General features: G+C 33.9%; 1 protein-coding gene across 2 annotated transcripts in view; it reads right to left on the minus strand.

Moving 5' to 3' along the window:
* Positions 1 to 246: 246 nt before the first annotated feature.
* Positions 247 to 16,913, minus strand: part of ALCAM (activated leukocyte cell adhesion molecule) — a 191,830-nt gene continuing 175,163 nt past the window's right edge. For both annotated transcript variants that reach the window (XM_004460199.4, XM_004460200.3), the window contains 2 exons: positions 3,948 to 4,060; positions 247 to 2,711 (listed from right to left, as the gene is read on the minus strand). In XM_004460199.4, coding sequence (XP_004460256.1) covers positions 3,973 to 4,060 — 88 coding nt within the window. In that variant the 3' untranslated portion in view covers positions 247 to 2,711; positions 3,948 to 3,972. The remainder of the gene's footprint in view (positions 2,712 to 3,947; positions 4,061 to 16,913) is intronic.

Below are 16,913 nucleotides of genomic sequence, written 5' to 3' on the forward strand. Positions count from 1 at the left end.
ATAGAATGATACTGTCAACTGAAGACAGAAACACGCACATTATAGAAGCAATCACTGCTGGAATCTAGGACTAGCTAAGGTGGTCCCCCTAGTAAAATAGGAAGGCATGAACAATTTTAGTTTTTTGAATTCCCAGTCTATATAGATGAAGAGTTACTATGTTATTTCCATTCTTTAAGAAAGACAAACACTTTTTATACAGGAACATCCTGGTTTAGACAAAGGCAGACAGCTGTGAGATAAACGTGAAGACATATTTCAGTTTTATTATCTTTTAGGCATAGACGGGTATGTTAATCCATTTCCACATACAATTCCTGTAATCACAGATAGGGAGTGAACCTTGAACTGGTAAAACCTGTCCCTGATTGCCAAAGAATTAAATGGGAGACAGGAAACCTCAGAAGTTGAAGATTGGGAATTATCTTCCTTCCCAACATCTCTGTGCATATGGCTGCCATTACAGAAATAAGCTATCATCTTCATCCAGGCATTGATTCAACGGTGCTAATTTTGTTTCTTTATCCTGGCAAATTTTCTGCTCTTGGTCCAAGGCTCTCCATTTCTACTGTTCTGTTCTCTAGGTTCTGACAGCTGTTTTGGAATTTGTTAACCATCGTAAGTGGAAGTCAAGAAATAATAGTAGTATAATCATCTGTCATCTCTCTATATTCACGTTGCTTCTTTCTGCAAATATATCTTAGGAATTAGACTTTGATGCTTTGATCTCCCAAACCAAAAGATAAAAATGAAAAAAAAATATTTATATGGTAGTAATTTCATTTTAGTGGTCTTGATTTATTGTGGAAAGCAGGTATTTAAATTTTTTAAATTCTTTGAAAAATTCTAAAAAGAAAAGGAAAAAAAGAAATCACAGTATTTACAGAGATAACAGAATGGCTTAGCCATGCAAAACAAATAACTTTGGTTTCTCCCCTTTCACTTTGGCTTAAGTGTTAACCAAGAATCAATTGTTTTCTTGCCAAATAAAACTTCAATAAATCAAAGTTTAGAGGCAAAATAACATATTTTCTTTTTTCACATTATATGTTATACAGTATCGAGTCTAATAGGATAATTTATGTATTAAATTCATTACAATGCACTACAGGAAGCTTTTATTAAACTGAGTCACTATTGCCCAGACAATAAACAGCTTACAAATGTACAATATATGTTTCTAAATAATGCAGAAATGGCAAAATGTTATTCATAATCTCCATCTGACTTTAATCTTCAATTTATTTTTCATCACCTTCATAATTGTTTATTCCATCAGTCTAAAAAGCAAACACCAGTTTTCCTTTTTTTCCCCACAAAGGACACAGTTCTATACCTGGAAATCTGATGTTGATTTTTTTTTCTTTATATAAAGTTATGTAAATCCTGGGACAAAAATGGTTGTGCAATGTTCTCCCAGAAACGAGGCTTCTGCTTGACAGAGCAAAGTTTAAAAGTCTAATCACCAGTAACTATTGCCCCATATCCAGTCTACTTCAAAAAATTTTCATTTATACTACCACCCTAAAAAGTTCCTCAAGCATAAAACATGTTTATAAAGTTACAAATTCGAATGTAACTAAAGATACATAGACATTTTATTATTACACTTTCATGTACTGCTTGATAAATTATGTACCAGTTAAAAACACTAAATTATCTCAAGGTGCATTCAGTATCTGTAGTGTAGTTAACAAAAACACACACGAAAAAAATATATATTCTATATTCTGTGGAAAATAACACAGCTTTAATAATGACCACTGTTAAAAATCTCCAATTCTGACTGATATCTTTTTTAAAAGGAAATAGTTATAATTTTAAGGCAGTGGAAAACCCAAAGGATTTAACACCAATTTTTAATTACAGTGATTTACATTGTGAATTATGAAAATGTGAATGATTTTTCCAAACTGTCCTTCACACATTGGTTTGTGGGTTGTTTTGTGTTTTTTTTTGACAGAAAATACTTTACTAGCAGGTGTCTCTAAAGGTAAGTGTTACCCAAATTCTGTTATTTTTTTTTTCAGAATAGGCAAAATTGTCAGTTTGGGAGAACCATTATTATGTATGTGTGTCCATATGCACATGTGATTTGACTGCTGAGAGTCAGCTGGTGGCACATACACAGAACAAGCTCATTTGGTGCTTTTCAATCTAGCTCTCTGCCACCGCCCTCCCTTGTGATAAAAATCACAGCTCTGAGTAGGGCAATGTGTGTGTCCCCAGACTTCACAAGCTGCCACCTTTGGGTTTTAGGTACTTGTGAAAGGGTTTGGGGCACTGCTGATAGCAATCAGAATCAGAAGTGTACCTGCTCAGATTACCCATATAAACAATTGAAATAAAAACATTACATTTTACATCAGATTAACAGCAACTCCCAGAACAAAGCTTACAGTGTATAAAAATAGCTACGTAAAAAATTTACATAAAAGGCAAACCAAAAAGAAATCCTCAGTGCAGACATTTACAGAAAGAAAAATTAAATCAAACACAACATATGACCTATAATCATGGCTGCCAAAATTTGTTGTTATTGTTTGTAATTTCATTTCATTGTTTTACTTGAGATAATTCTCTAAAATCCTGTGACAGCTTGGTAGAATGAATTGCTTAATATTTGAACCATGAATTGCTGCCAGTGTCTTTGTATGTGTTTTAAATACAATCCACGTTCATGCTTCAATTGGTCTATATGGTTTTTTTCTCTGAAATGATGAAAAAAAATTTGGGTAAGTTACTGTAGCAATCATTTTTAAATATCAACAGTAGTTTCATACTAAAAGTGATAGGATTTACTTCATAGGAGCCTTTTATAAAACCCCATTGTCCCTGAGTCCATCTGTAATCCCAGGCATTGTTACTAACTTCAAAAATAATATTTTGGAAATTGTTGAGTTTTTATTTTTGTGGAAATTTCTTAATTCATACTTAATTCATATAAAAGGCTTTTCAGGGAAATATTCATTCCATTTCTCTTCAGGTTAGAAAATCCACTCATCCTTAAAATCTTACTCTATTTTCTATGCTTGTCTTCAAGCACAATTTTCCTTTGAGAATTTATTCTACCTAATTTAGAAGAAAAAAGAAGGTTAAATCTATGTTTGTGAATGATTGATGCTAGAACCCTAAGGAAAACAAACAAAAACTCAGATGGGAATACTCCATAATTGGCCTTGAACAAATGACTCCATGACTCCTCTCTTTGGCTGGCTTAAGAGAACATGAATAAAAAGAAAAAGCTCAAATTGCAAGTGGCATTACCCTGAAAACAAACCCATCTTTGAGACTGTCTTAAAAATTACACACAGGTAGTTATTATATATAATAGATGCAATACGTGAAACAGTGATCATATACATTATACATATGCACACATATATACATGCACACATACATAATACAAATTTACATATATTCTATCTACAAAACACATATGTTTACATACAGGTACACAAGTTTGTTAGCCTTTTAATGATTTGGGATATGGGTGTATAAATGCATTCACATATATATGTATATTAAATCCTTAGATTAAAATTTTTATATTAAATTTAAATTATTCTCATAATTGATTTTAAAAATAAATTTAAAGTATTAGAGCCCCAAATGCTAAATTATATATTAAAAAAACAAACAAGTTTTGCACCCAGAAAAAATTTTGGCATTAGAATAAAACATGCTAATTAGATGTTAAAATTTCAAAATTGATTTTGATTATTCAGAAGTTAATGATTATTTTGCAGAGGATGAGGAGACTGATGAGATCTCATTCTTCTGAGATCACCTTTCTGAGTCACCAAAGTTTCCTCCTGAAAAACTCTTTTCCTGTTTTGAAAGCTGCAAGTATGGCACATCTTAATGTCATCTTTCACCTTTCATCTCCAAGGATATTTTATATTTCCCTGAAAATTATTTCCATAAACCTCACAGAGCCTACCCACCTGGACAACTATTAAAATTTCTCTCTTAGGCTTCTGTTTTATGATTGTTTTCTTCTAACTTTTTGTTTTCTTCCAGATTACCAAGGTCCTTGTTTACATGTTTTGATGCAGTCCTATAAGAGAATTAAATAAACATTATCACATTGACACACACATATATACTTAAAAAAATTTAAGGTTCTGATTTCATATTTTTGAAAAGCAAATGTTCTAAATCTAATCAGGAAAAGTGCTATGGCAAACAATTCCACATTTGTGAGCCTTGGTGGATAACACAACACATTCCATTGAAATTAGATTGGTAGTGGGGTTCCATTAAATACATGCTTAGAGTAAAAAAAAAAATCAACTATTCTGAAAACAGACTATGCACACTAAGTTGCATCATGTTTTTCATTCTGGGAAGTAATCATCAATTGACAAAGTTTTCATTCTTTGCAAACACTTTCTGCAAAGGTTTCCTGAAGGAGTTTCATTAGGGCCTTTTCCCTTTGGTATTCCCTATTTTGCATCCTAGTTCAGCCAATGCCAGGTGTCTACATTTATGGATGCTGTTTTGTTGAATAAATCAAAAGCAAGGTTAAAAAGGGACCCAAGATTATTATACAATTTGGCAGTAGAAGCCAGAATCATCTTAATGCAGTAGTTCTCAAATAGTGGTCTTCACACCAACAGTATCAGCATCCCCTGGGGACCTGATAAAATATAAATTCTCAGGCTCCTTGGCAGAACTATAGAAACAGAAACTCTGGGGTAGGACCTGCAATCTATGTTAAACAATACCTCCTGGTTATTCTGCAGCATACCAACTCTTGAGAAGCACAGCCATAGAAGTTGCCTTGGTTACACAAGCCCAAGTTTTATCCTTTAAGAACTGAAATCGGGTTTTCTTAAACACACAGGTAAAGGTCTTGGTTTTGGGTCCTCAGTAGAAATCAGGAAAAAAAAAAGATAATTGTATTTCCAAGAGTCTATCTCTTTCTTCCTTTTCTTTTCTTTCTCTTTCTCCCTCCCTCCCTTCCTTTCTTTTCCATTTCTCACTCCTTCCCACTCTTTCCCTTCTTTCCCTTTCTCCTTTCGTCTTCTCTTCTTCCTCCGTCTTCTGCCCCCACCCCCTCCGCCTTCCCTATGATAAGCGTATCTGTGAAACTTCAGTGAGATGGTACTTCAGAATACTATTACCATATAATTCTTAGTAGTACTTCTGCTTTTAAGCATTTATGTAATACCATATGTGTCTGAGGAAGCTGGGGTAGAAAACTCCATTTTTCTCCCAAACTATTTCTTTGCTATAACTAACTCATTTTCTGAGAATCACAGTTTTACTAGGGAAAAGAATGGAATGGAACATGATATATAACCAAGTTACATAAAGATGTTTGGCTTATTCAAACCGGGACATTCATTATAGGCAGAATAAGTTGAATTTGTTATTTTCAATGCATGTTTAGCTTAAACTGCAGGCTTCCCAATCCATTCACAGGGCAGGACAACAACCTCAAACTCCACCAAAATGCACAAGTCCTATAAGGTATGTGACGGAAATTTATAAGATAGAAATTTATAATTGTAAATGGGACAATGTTATAAGTAAGTTCAAGAGCCTATGTCTTGATCCATATCATCTAATCTTGTAAGTATATTATCTCTTATACTAAAAAGGTACATTATAATGAAAAACAACTTCTTTCTCATATATATATATACCCTCCAGGCAAATGGAAGATTAAGGTAGACTATACACACATAAAACACAGATTATTCGAGGTATAGTTTCTTTTCTGCTAACAAGAACTGAGACATTTAGATGCTTAACCTTAAGGTCTTAGTAAATTTAACCATAAAAAGGGTGGTGGTAGATTAGGATTTATTTAAAACCTGAACTTTCTATAAATATATGAATCTTTAAAAAAATTATTGAAGGATATTATTCAAAAAAGATCATGTACCTATCATAGGACTACAATTCAATGACTTTTTCAAAAACTGAACTCACCTATGTAACCAGCATCCAACTGGAGAAATAGAAGTCTCAGACTCGGAAGTCCCTCATCAAACCTCTTTCCAGTCACTACCACCTCCGCAAGAGTTACCACAATTATAAACTCTCACAGAAGAGTTTTAGCTATTCTTGTAATTTGTATATATATGGAATAATACCACATGTATTTATTTATGTCTGCCTTTTATTTAAACACAACCTTATATTTGTGAGGGTCATTAATAAAATTGCATGAAGCTGTAGATTATTTATTCATGTTGCTGTATAGCATGTCTTTAGTGAATAAACCATGATTTATTTAGCTACTTTACTGGTGATGGACATTCTAGATTTTCTTTCCCTCTATTATTTCAATTATACATAGTTTAAAACTTTTGTGTGTGTCCCTCAGGTCTCTTATTTGTCTTATCTCTTCCTTTTCCTTTCTGTACTTCAATTTGGGGTATTTTCCATTGATCTATGTTCTAGTTTAATTCACTTATGGTTTGCTGTGGTCAATCTCCTGTATTCTTCTGCCTGTTAAATTCATCTGCCAAAGACTTAATTTTTAACATTATGTTTTTTAGTTATAAAATGGCAATTTGTTTTTTCTAAATAGATTTCATTTATTCATTGAAATTATACATTCTTTTATCTATTCAGACCATCTTTTCTTCTAACTTTCTTTCATATATTATTTATAGTTATTTTAATGTCCCTGTCAGATGGTTACAATATAGAAATCCTCCATCATTTTGATTATCTTGTCTAATTTTTCTCTTAATTTATTGATCACATTGTCTTGATCTTTGCATATCTAGTCCTTTCTTATTTCACTTGGTACAATGTCTAAAAGAACTGTAAAGACCCCACACAATGTACTTTCCATCACATGGGATCCCCTTTCCTATTTTCAGCAGATATGGTGAGGGGCTGACCATACCACTTCATCAGAGACTGAGTTAGGTGAGGGCTCAGTTGTCCTTTTAGTAAGGCTTATGCTGCCTGTTTCTGATGCCCTCTGTTTCTGAAGCCCTCTCAGGCTTCTGACTGAGATCCTCCAGGTCTCTTTTACTTTAGTCCTTAAATATGGAGGCTAGATTTTACCTTCAGAGTCTCAGCTGCTCTCCAGCCTTTGGCCTACACAGCTTCAAAACGTGGTTCTTGACTTGACTATAAGCTCCTTGAAAATAAGGGCCATGCTTCATTTGTTTTATCCACAGTACATACTACAAGATGGCATATGATAGGCATCTAAAAGATATTTTCCTTTTACTGTTTCTTATGATATTAATGTTTACTTATATGAAGTCAGCACATAGCTGGCTGCTTTTTTATGACAGGCAAAATGGAGAGAACACTGCATTGGGAACATGAGTGATGCCATACTCCACCCCAACCTTTTGAGATTGCATTTCACAAAATTATATAGCTTATTCCATAGTGACACTTCAATAACTTTATTTTAAAAAATGGAACTAATTGGAATGATACCCAAAGATATCGCTAGTAATCTATGCTGGTGTAATTATATTGAAATTATAGGCAATAGTAGAGCATTTATTATGGGTGAGTATCAAAATGTCTGCCCTCTCTATACTGACCAGATCTGTGAAATAAGGAAAGAATAGTAAGGGCAGGATTAAATCAGTAAATGATATCAGTATAGTTGACGTACACAAGCATCTGTCATTAAAAGACTAGGATTTAAGCAACTGCAAGACAAGGCATGAAACCTTTTAAAGTTATCGTTTTATAGCTACAAGTAAGCACAACCATTATATTCTCTGGTAGACCAGCAAAGAAGAGAGGAGCACATCAAATGATTACAAGGAAGCATGAATTAAAATAGTGATCTGTATTCCCTGTTGCTCTTGGATGTGGGTTTCAAAACACCGTGCTGAGGAAAGATCACTAACACCAGAATTATACTTCTGTTAGAAGTGGGCATGATGTTTTCAAGCTACAGCATATTTATAACATTGGCAGTCTTCTAGTGGAAGGCAAGTCAAAGAGTGCTAAATGGATAATATGAGAATACGAAAGCCAAACATGTCCATGGGGCTTAATTCAAAGGCCTGATTTCTTAACTAGTCATGTTCTAATACTTGAGAGGCTCCCCTTTTATGTAAGAACGCATTTCAAGTGGTCAGAAGTTACTGCAGATGGTAAAATGTGTGTTTTATTCAATATTCTTGATTTCAAAACGGGGAGACAGTCTAGTATAGTTATTAAGCAAGCCTTGTGCCCAGAAGAGTTACTTAATTTTTTCAGGCCTCAGTTTCCATTTCTTCAAAATAGGGATATAATAGTATAGAAGATTATTTTGAAAGTTAAGTGAAACAATGTCTATAAAACACTTGGGCTAATTATCTGGCATGGGTAATCAATATTAGTCACTATTATGGCTAATGAAATACATAAGAACATAAATCACAGGTAAGTAGATTACTGATGACTTAAAAAATCTAGAGGAAATGATGATTTCTATAAATCAAGACGGCATTGGCACAATTAGAGGAAAACTACATGATCTTCAAAGCCTCTGAGTGATTTCTTGCTTTTTTCTTATCCTGTTATGTCAGTAAAAAGATGAGCAGTGGGGAAGACTCAGTGACTAAGCAGAATGAAAGAGATTTGGGGAAAAACTGTTGGTCTTCTATCAAATACTAAAACTAAACATTTAGGAGTCTGATAAAAACAAATAATGTACATAAAAAAAGCACAAGTCAAATAGGCCATCATTAACTTCAAGATATTAGCAATGTGATATAAAGGTAGCATAAAACTAATAAAAGCCCAGATATTTTAGAGAACCTATGTTTGTGCTGGTGTGTATGTGTGTGTACAAAGGGCTGGTGCATATAGAAAAAAGAAAGAATTGAAGAATAGGTAAATGAAAGAACAAATAATTGGTTTAACTGAAACTTGACTAAGAAGTTTATTTACTTGATAAAGAAACATTTTACTTTATGCTGAATGGAAGAAACAAGAAACAGAAAAATAACAAAAAAGTGCACAAACCTATTTATATGAAACAGGTTCCTACTGAGAACCTCTATTGGACATATTACCCACAAATTCCAGTATATAATCAAAATGTTACCGGGCATGTGAAAAAAGAAAAAAACTAACCCAAAGTCCACAGAATGACACAGAGATACAAATCACTTGGCAAGAACTTTAAATTAGCTATTACATATATGACTAATGACTTAAAGGAAAAAATGTAATTTTGCTGAGATGGACATGTCAGCAGCAACAAAATAGAAATAAAGAATTGGAGATTCTATAACTGAAAGTACAATCTTTGAGATGAACAGTTCATTGCATGGTTCTACACATGGTTCTTCTGCCCCATTTATTTAAACCTATAATTAGCACTATACCCATTAAATATGTGTTCCAGAGACTTACATCTTCTGGATGTTCGTATGTTGGTTGAGCCCTGAAACTTAGCAGACTTGTAGCCAACACTTACTCTCCAGTTCACTGGACTCACCCAGGACAACTAACAATAGGATGATGATGGACAATGTCCATTTCAAAAAAACAGAGTATCTACAATTGCAAGCAGGACTGTTCCATCCATCTGTTCCATGGGATCTAAGACCCTTCTCAATTGGAAGCAGAGTGGGCACCACCATCCCCAAATCATCAAGATTGAAGAACAAACAAACATAAGGGAGGAAAGCAACTATGGACTAAAGTAGACATACTATTATCCTAATAGTGGAAGAACTTATAACACTGATATGAAGACAGTGGTCACCAGAGGTTCTGAGAGGCGGGAGAGGGAAGAATAGGCATAACAAGGGAAATTCTTGGGACATTGGAGTTCTTCTGCATGATATTGCAGTGATGGATATAAGCCATTATATGTCTTGTCAAAACCTATAAAATTGTGTGCTGCAAACTGGAAACCATAATGTAAAATATAGACATTCTTAGAAGCAATGCTTCAGCATATGTTTATCAATTGTGAGAAATGTACTACACTAATGAAAGATGATGTTAATGCAGGAAAGTGTGGGAGGGAGAGGTGGTGGGATATATGGGAATCCCCTATATTATTTCTTATGTAACATTTATGTAATCAAAAGTTCCTTTAAAAATAAAGAAAAAAAGTTAAAACAAACCAAAAAAAAAAAAAAAACACATTAGATTCGAGGTGGCAGAAGAAGGGATCAGGGAACTTAAGGACAAAACAATATAAATTATATAAATTAACATTCTGAAAAATAGAGATGATAGAAAAAATGAGCAGATTCTCAATGACCTGTGGGACAATATTAAGCAGTTGGGTCTCAAAATGAGAAAAGAGAGAAAACAGGGGAGACAATATATTTGAAGAAAAAATGACAAAAATTTCCTAGAAATTCATTAAGCTACAGATCAAAAATGCTCAGAAAACCATAAGCAGGAAAGATAAAAGAAAGTGAATGTAGGTACACCCAACTAATCTAAAGCAAATATAAACAGAAAGACTTGACAAAAGACACTGAAAAACTGTTCAGGGAAACAGTGAATAAAATCTGATATCTTATCAGGAAAAAATGCAGACTGGAAACAATTAAGCATCTTTAAAATGCTGAAATGAAAAACACTCAACCGAGAATTTTTTATATCCAGTGAAAATATACTTCAATTAAAGGCAAAATAAAGACATTCAGATAACTGAGAGAAGATTGAGAGAATTTATTTCCAGCAGCCCTGCACTGTAAGAAGTACTAAAAGAAGTTCTTTGGTTGAAGGAAACAACACTTGATGGAAACTCAGATATATAAGAAAGAATGAAGAAAGCAGAGATAGTTAAATATAAAACAGTATTTTAAAAAAATCTTTAAAAGACAATCAACTGTTTAATGCAAAAATATATATAATATTGTGGGGTGGGGTTCAAAATATATGCATCTGTAAGAGATTTAACAACACTAGCAACAAGATGGGGGAGGTGAAATGGAATTATGTTTCAAGGGTCTTAGATTTTTACATGAGTAGATTGCTATATGTTAAGAATTCTTATTGTAATCCCCAGATCAATTACTATAAAAATAAAAAGAGATATAGTTAAAAATCCAGTAGAGAAATTAAAATGTAATACTGAAACATCTGAATACCTCAAATGTAGGAAAAGAGGAACCAAAGCCAAGTAGAAAACAAATAGGAAGATGGTGGTCTTAAATGCAACCATATCAACAATGATCTTAAATGGAAATATAAAAGATAGAGATGGTCAAACTGTGTGAGCAAGCAACATCCAACTAAAGGCTATATCCCAGGGTTTAGCAAACATTTTCTCAAAGGGCTACATCGTAAATATTGAAAGCATGCCATATATTTGGTTTTGTTCCACCTACTCAACTCTGTTCTTGTAATGTTCAAATAATATAGACAATATGTAAACAAATATGCATGGCTATAGTCCAATGAAACTTTATTTACAAAATCAGTCCAAAGAAGAAACCACAAGGAGAGTTTGAAAGTATCGTGAATGGATTGAATATGAAAATTCAACATATTGAAATTTGTGGAGTTCAGCTAACAGTGCTGAGAGAAAAATTTATAGCTTAAATACTTGTGTCATTAGAAAAAAGGCTAAGTTTCTACTTTGTTTTATGTATTACTTTATATAAGTTTTATTTCAGAAACTAGAGAAAGAAAAGTATGTTAATAAATAGAGGTAAAGAATTAATAAATGTAAAAAGTAAATAAAATAAAAGAAGCAATGGATGGAATAAAAGCAAAAAGTTCATTCTTTGAAATCATTAAAATACTGACAAATCCCTAACAAGAATAAGCAGAAAGAGAAAATACAAATTAGTAATATAAAACGACGAAAAGGTCTTCTCACAACAGAACTGACAGACAGTAAAAGGAAAAAAGAGAGTTCTATGAACAATAGTTTCTTTCTGCCAAAATGTCAATCATTTAAATGAAATGGAAAAGTTCTTTGAAAAACTTAGTAAAACTTATTCAAGAAGAAACAAGACTATGTCCACTTAAAAATTGAAATCACATATATATTTTTAAAAGTTTCTCACAAAGAAAACCCCATCACCCGATGGTTCACCAGTCAAATTTATCAAACATTTAAAAAAGTAATAAACTCTTTCAGAAAAAAATAGAAAGACATTATAAGAAATTTTAATTGAAGTCTAATATCCCTCATGAATATACACAGAAAATTCTTAATAGAATACTGGTAAATAGTGTCCAGCAATATATAAAAATTTTTATAATGCATTATGACAAAGTGGGATTTATCCAGGAATGCAAGATTCCACAATCAATCTATGTAATTCATCATACTATTTGAATAAACACTATTAGATAACACTGATTATTTCAATAGATGTAGTAAGAGTACTTGAGAATATTCAACAATGTTTTATGGTTAAAAACTCTTTCCCGCAACCTGATAAAGGGAACATATGAGAAACCTACAGCTAACATCATACTTAATGGCAAATATTAAGCAATTTCTCCCCTAAGACTGAGAACAAGCAAGGATGTCTCCTCTCATTATTTCTTTTTTCTTTTTTTTTTTTTTTAAAGATTTATTTATTTATTTAATTTCCCCCCCCTCCCCTGGTTGTCTGTTCTTGGTGTCTATTCGCTGCGTCTTGTTTCTTTGTCCGCTTCTGTTGTCGTCAGCGGCACGGGAAGTGTGGGCAGCGCCATTCCTGGGCAGGCTGCTCTTTCTTTTCACGCTGGGCGGCTTTCCTCACGGGTGCACTCCTTGCACGTGGGGCTCCCCCACGCGGGGACACCCTTGTGTGGCACGGCACTCCTTGCGCGCATCAGCACTGCGCATGGCCAGCTCCACACGGGTCAAGGAGGCCCGGGGTTTGAACCGCGGACCTCCCATGTGGTAGACGGACGCCCTAACCACTGGGCCAAAGTCCGTTTCCCTCATTATTTCTTTTTTAAAAAAACACTTTTATTGAGATATATTCACACACCACACAATCCATCCAAAGTGTACAATCAATGGCTCTCTGTATAATCACAGAGTTGTGCATTCATCACCACAATCAATTTGAGAACTTTTTCATTACTTCAAGAAGAAAAACCCCATCTGGCTTATATCCCCCCTATTATTAACACTTAGCATTGTAGCTGTACCTTTGCTACTATCAATGAAAGAATATAAAAATATTGCTATTAACTATAGTCCATAGTTTGTGCTAGGTATATTTTCCCCATATATCAACCTATTATTAACACTTTGTAATACTGATGTGCATTTGTTATAGTTCATGAAAGAACATTTTTATATTTGTTGTATTAACCAGAGTCATTGTCCACATCCTCTAGCTTTCCTTCTAGTGTTATACATGACCGTAAACTTCCCCTTTCAATCACAATCATACACATAATTCAGCTCTGTTAATTATACTCACAATAGTGTGCTATCAACACCTCTATCCATTTCCAAACATTTACAACCAGCGTAATTAAAACTACTGCACAAATTAAACATGGGCTCCACATTCTCTAATCTCATTTTATCCCCTGGTAACTTTTCAAAAGAGAGCATAATACAATTTGAAAGCTCTATTAGAGGGAGTATAAGGAATCATTAATGCTTCTGAGTAAGATAGGGTGCATTTTCTATGATCTTTAGGTTGTATCATGTCTGAAACCTACCACAGAAGGGGAAAGAATTTTGAGTATTTAACAAGGGGATCCTCATATAGAATTATAGAATTGCCACCTCCAAGAAACTGGCCAATGGCATCTGTACAAGTCATCAGGGTCATTTCTAGGAAAATATTTTTCCCTCTTATGAGTCATAGCCAGAGAGTCTCAGGTGACAAGTAGTAGGAGAGGAGATGACCACAGCTGGTACTGGCCTTTGCTTGGCCTGTGACTCTGTGACTGACTAGATGGACTCAAGCTTTTCCACATTATATGATTTCCTCCGTAGTACACTTTATTATTTATGGCTTGGTAGGGTAATGGGGCACTTTCCTTTCTTCCTTCCTCTGCTGCCTGCCAGCCTATGGGTAGGGAAATAGATTGAAGCTGAAAGTTGGTTACTACATATGCAGAAGTCAAGTACTTTAGAGCACTCCCCTCCCTATAAGCACTATGTCAAATGCTGGCAGGCAATCAAAGTCAGAGCTTAAGTTTTAGTTCCGAAGAAGTCCTGGTGAGGCAGAAAAGTATACTGGAAATTATGAGATTTGCTAAGGAATTTACTACTTGTGATATTTTGAGCAGTTTAATCTCCCTGAGCAGAAAGAGAAAATACTTTGAAATAGGGTCAATTATTTACCTCATTAAACTGTTTTAAGGATTTCAGTAATAATATAAAAAAGCACTTATCCTGGAGAATGGTAGGTGCTCATCTGGGGATTAATGGGGAAAGTCATTGAGAAAGGGCTATCACGTGTTTTCCAGCACTATCCCATCATCTTTTCAATTTATTCAGTGGGAATGCTCCCTTCCTCAGAAGGACATATATTTGATTTTAGACTGAGTATTGATTAGAAAATAGAATTCAGTTAAAATCAACTTTCCACATATCAAGAGATACTAATGGGAAAGTATTTGATAGACTTAATATAATATTGTTTCTTGAGCTTTCAGTGTTGCAGGGATGTTCTCTTTAGTCCTGTGGCCAATTCTGAACTCTCTCTGATTCCTTTTTTTTTTTTTTTCTGAAAGAGTGCTATAATATTATAGCATTATATAAGGCAGAATTAACATAGGATATTTGAGATGATTAGATTTTCAGTTTATCCATATATTTCCCAATAATTTTTATAATAAATATGAGTTCCACAGTTACAAAAGATAAAGTATTTGCTAAGTATCCAAGATTCACACAATATATATTTTGAGTTTATGAATATCTCGTTAATGCTTGCTCTCAGTTGAGTGATAAGACACATGGTGGTTAGAAGGTCTCATAAATGCAACCAACCTGGAAATTATGGTTTAATAAGCTTCTGAATTAATTTGTGGCTACATCATCCTTCTCTTGCATTTTTCCTTTATCTTTTGTTCTTTTAATTTTACATTAATTCTTGTTCTATAAATGACATGGGGGAGTATTGGGGACTCAAGTAGTATTATTTAACTTCCTGCAGAGGTTAAAAAAAAAGATGTTTGGAGGACAGGCTAGAGATAAATGGAAAAAATAATTTAAAAAAATCAGTGAATTATCGCTAGTTCATTAATATTCTCCTACCTATTAAACAACCAGACAAAGAGTGGGCTTAGTCAATTAATGCTCTTGCCTAACTGTCATGATAATTATTAAAATCACCTATTCTTATATTAATAATTTCTGGTTTTAGAGAAGTTATATAGGCGAGTGCAGCAGAGGGGTCGTCAGTCCTTACTCTGCCATAGTATACCATATCACCATGGGAAAAGAACACAACTGCTAAGTATTCCTTTCTGTGGTTCTCCAAACTTGAAATAGATAAAAGAATAGTAATTCGTATCAGTAGAATGGGGAGTGCACCTAAGCTGAGTAGCCACTAGTAATATTCACAAACTTACTCTTGAATTCTACTTAGAAGTAAAATATCATTCTTTCCCCACATCTCTTGTCAATGGCTTTTTAGATTGCAAAGTGAAAAAACTTCCCTAAATGTTCCTAAAACTTCACTGCTTAGCTGTATCCATGAGGTTGCTTAATAAGGTGTTTGGCCCATAATTTGTCACTAAAAGCTGTTTAAGGAATAGAGAATAGATGACTCAGTAAGTTTGTTCCTGGTATTATTTTGCAGGGTGGTAAACACAAGGATATATCTCTTTAGGTATCTGGATGAAAAGTCTAGGTCATACCTTTGTTAAAAACTCACATATCCACATAAGAGAGTGATGAGTTAGCTAATGATAAAAATGAAACCCTCATATTGATTTTTAAAGTTGAAGGAATTATCTGGAAAATAAAAAGGGAAGAGAGTGATCCAAAAATTACCTTAGCAACTCTTAACTTGCCCTTATTATGTATTCTGGACGAGTGGCACAAAGGGTTAACAACACCAATTCACATTGCTAAAATGCTGCCTTTCTCTTAGGGCACTAATAAGGAATAACTAATCAGGCACACAAAGCACTTAGCAAATCTGAAGTGTTCCACAAATTCTTAATAAAAACACTTTAATGCTTCTGAAGAGAAATGCAGTTTATTACTTTGATTACCAATAATATTAACTCTATCAAACTTGGTGCATTTTTAAATTAAATAACAGTTATTTAGATGGATGTTCAAGTCAGATGGTAAATGTTTCCTTTAATTTAGTGAAGGAAATGCATGAAGCCTTAATCTAAAGAAGCCAAGTGCCCAGTATTTATTTATCCATAATTGTAATTTTGGGTCACCATATGGTAACAACCAATGAAGTAACTGGGGAAAAAAAAAAGCCCACACACATTGATTTCTTCTATTCAAAGAAAGACAAATCATATCTAATGAGATACAAGCAAAAAGAATAGGATGAGTAAGGAGGCTGGGGATGCTCTGAGAATTGAACATGAATTTGACCATAATGTAGAGGACTGCAGTTTATTTTTCAGCTAAATTCAAGGATATATGGAAATTTTATTTTCATTCTTTTAAGAAGTGAAATTACTCTGGGGTGCATCAGAACTCTTATGTAAATAAAAATGTATACTCAAGACTACAAACTGTTGAATTTGTACGTGCCTTACTGTGAATTATAGAAGAAGGATCACATGTTGAGCATTAGGGGGCTGATACACATGGGAGAAATTCTGTAAGTTAGACTTTGCTTATGGGAAACTCCTGGCATTTTCTTTCACTTACATGGTACAGGCAGTCTTCTAAATTTTCATAGAGATCATGGACACAAACACATATGAAGTGTTTGTAGGTAAAATGATCGTTGAGGAAAATAATTGTTACCAAGTGATGGTGGAAACTGCTCCAGAAGAAGATCTGAAGTGCCACCATCAGGAGTGGCTCCACCCCAGTGTGAAAATGGACGTGTACATCAACC

The sequence above is a fragment of the Dasypus novemcinctus genome, chromosome 4, assembly GCF_030445035.2.
Source record: "Dasypus novemcinctus isolate mDasNov1 chromosome 4, mDasNov1.1.hap2, whole genome shotgun sequence".
NCBI lineage: Eukaryota > Metazoa > Chordata > Mammalia > Cingulata > Dasypodidae > Dasypus > Dasypus novemcinctus.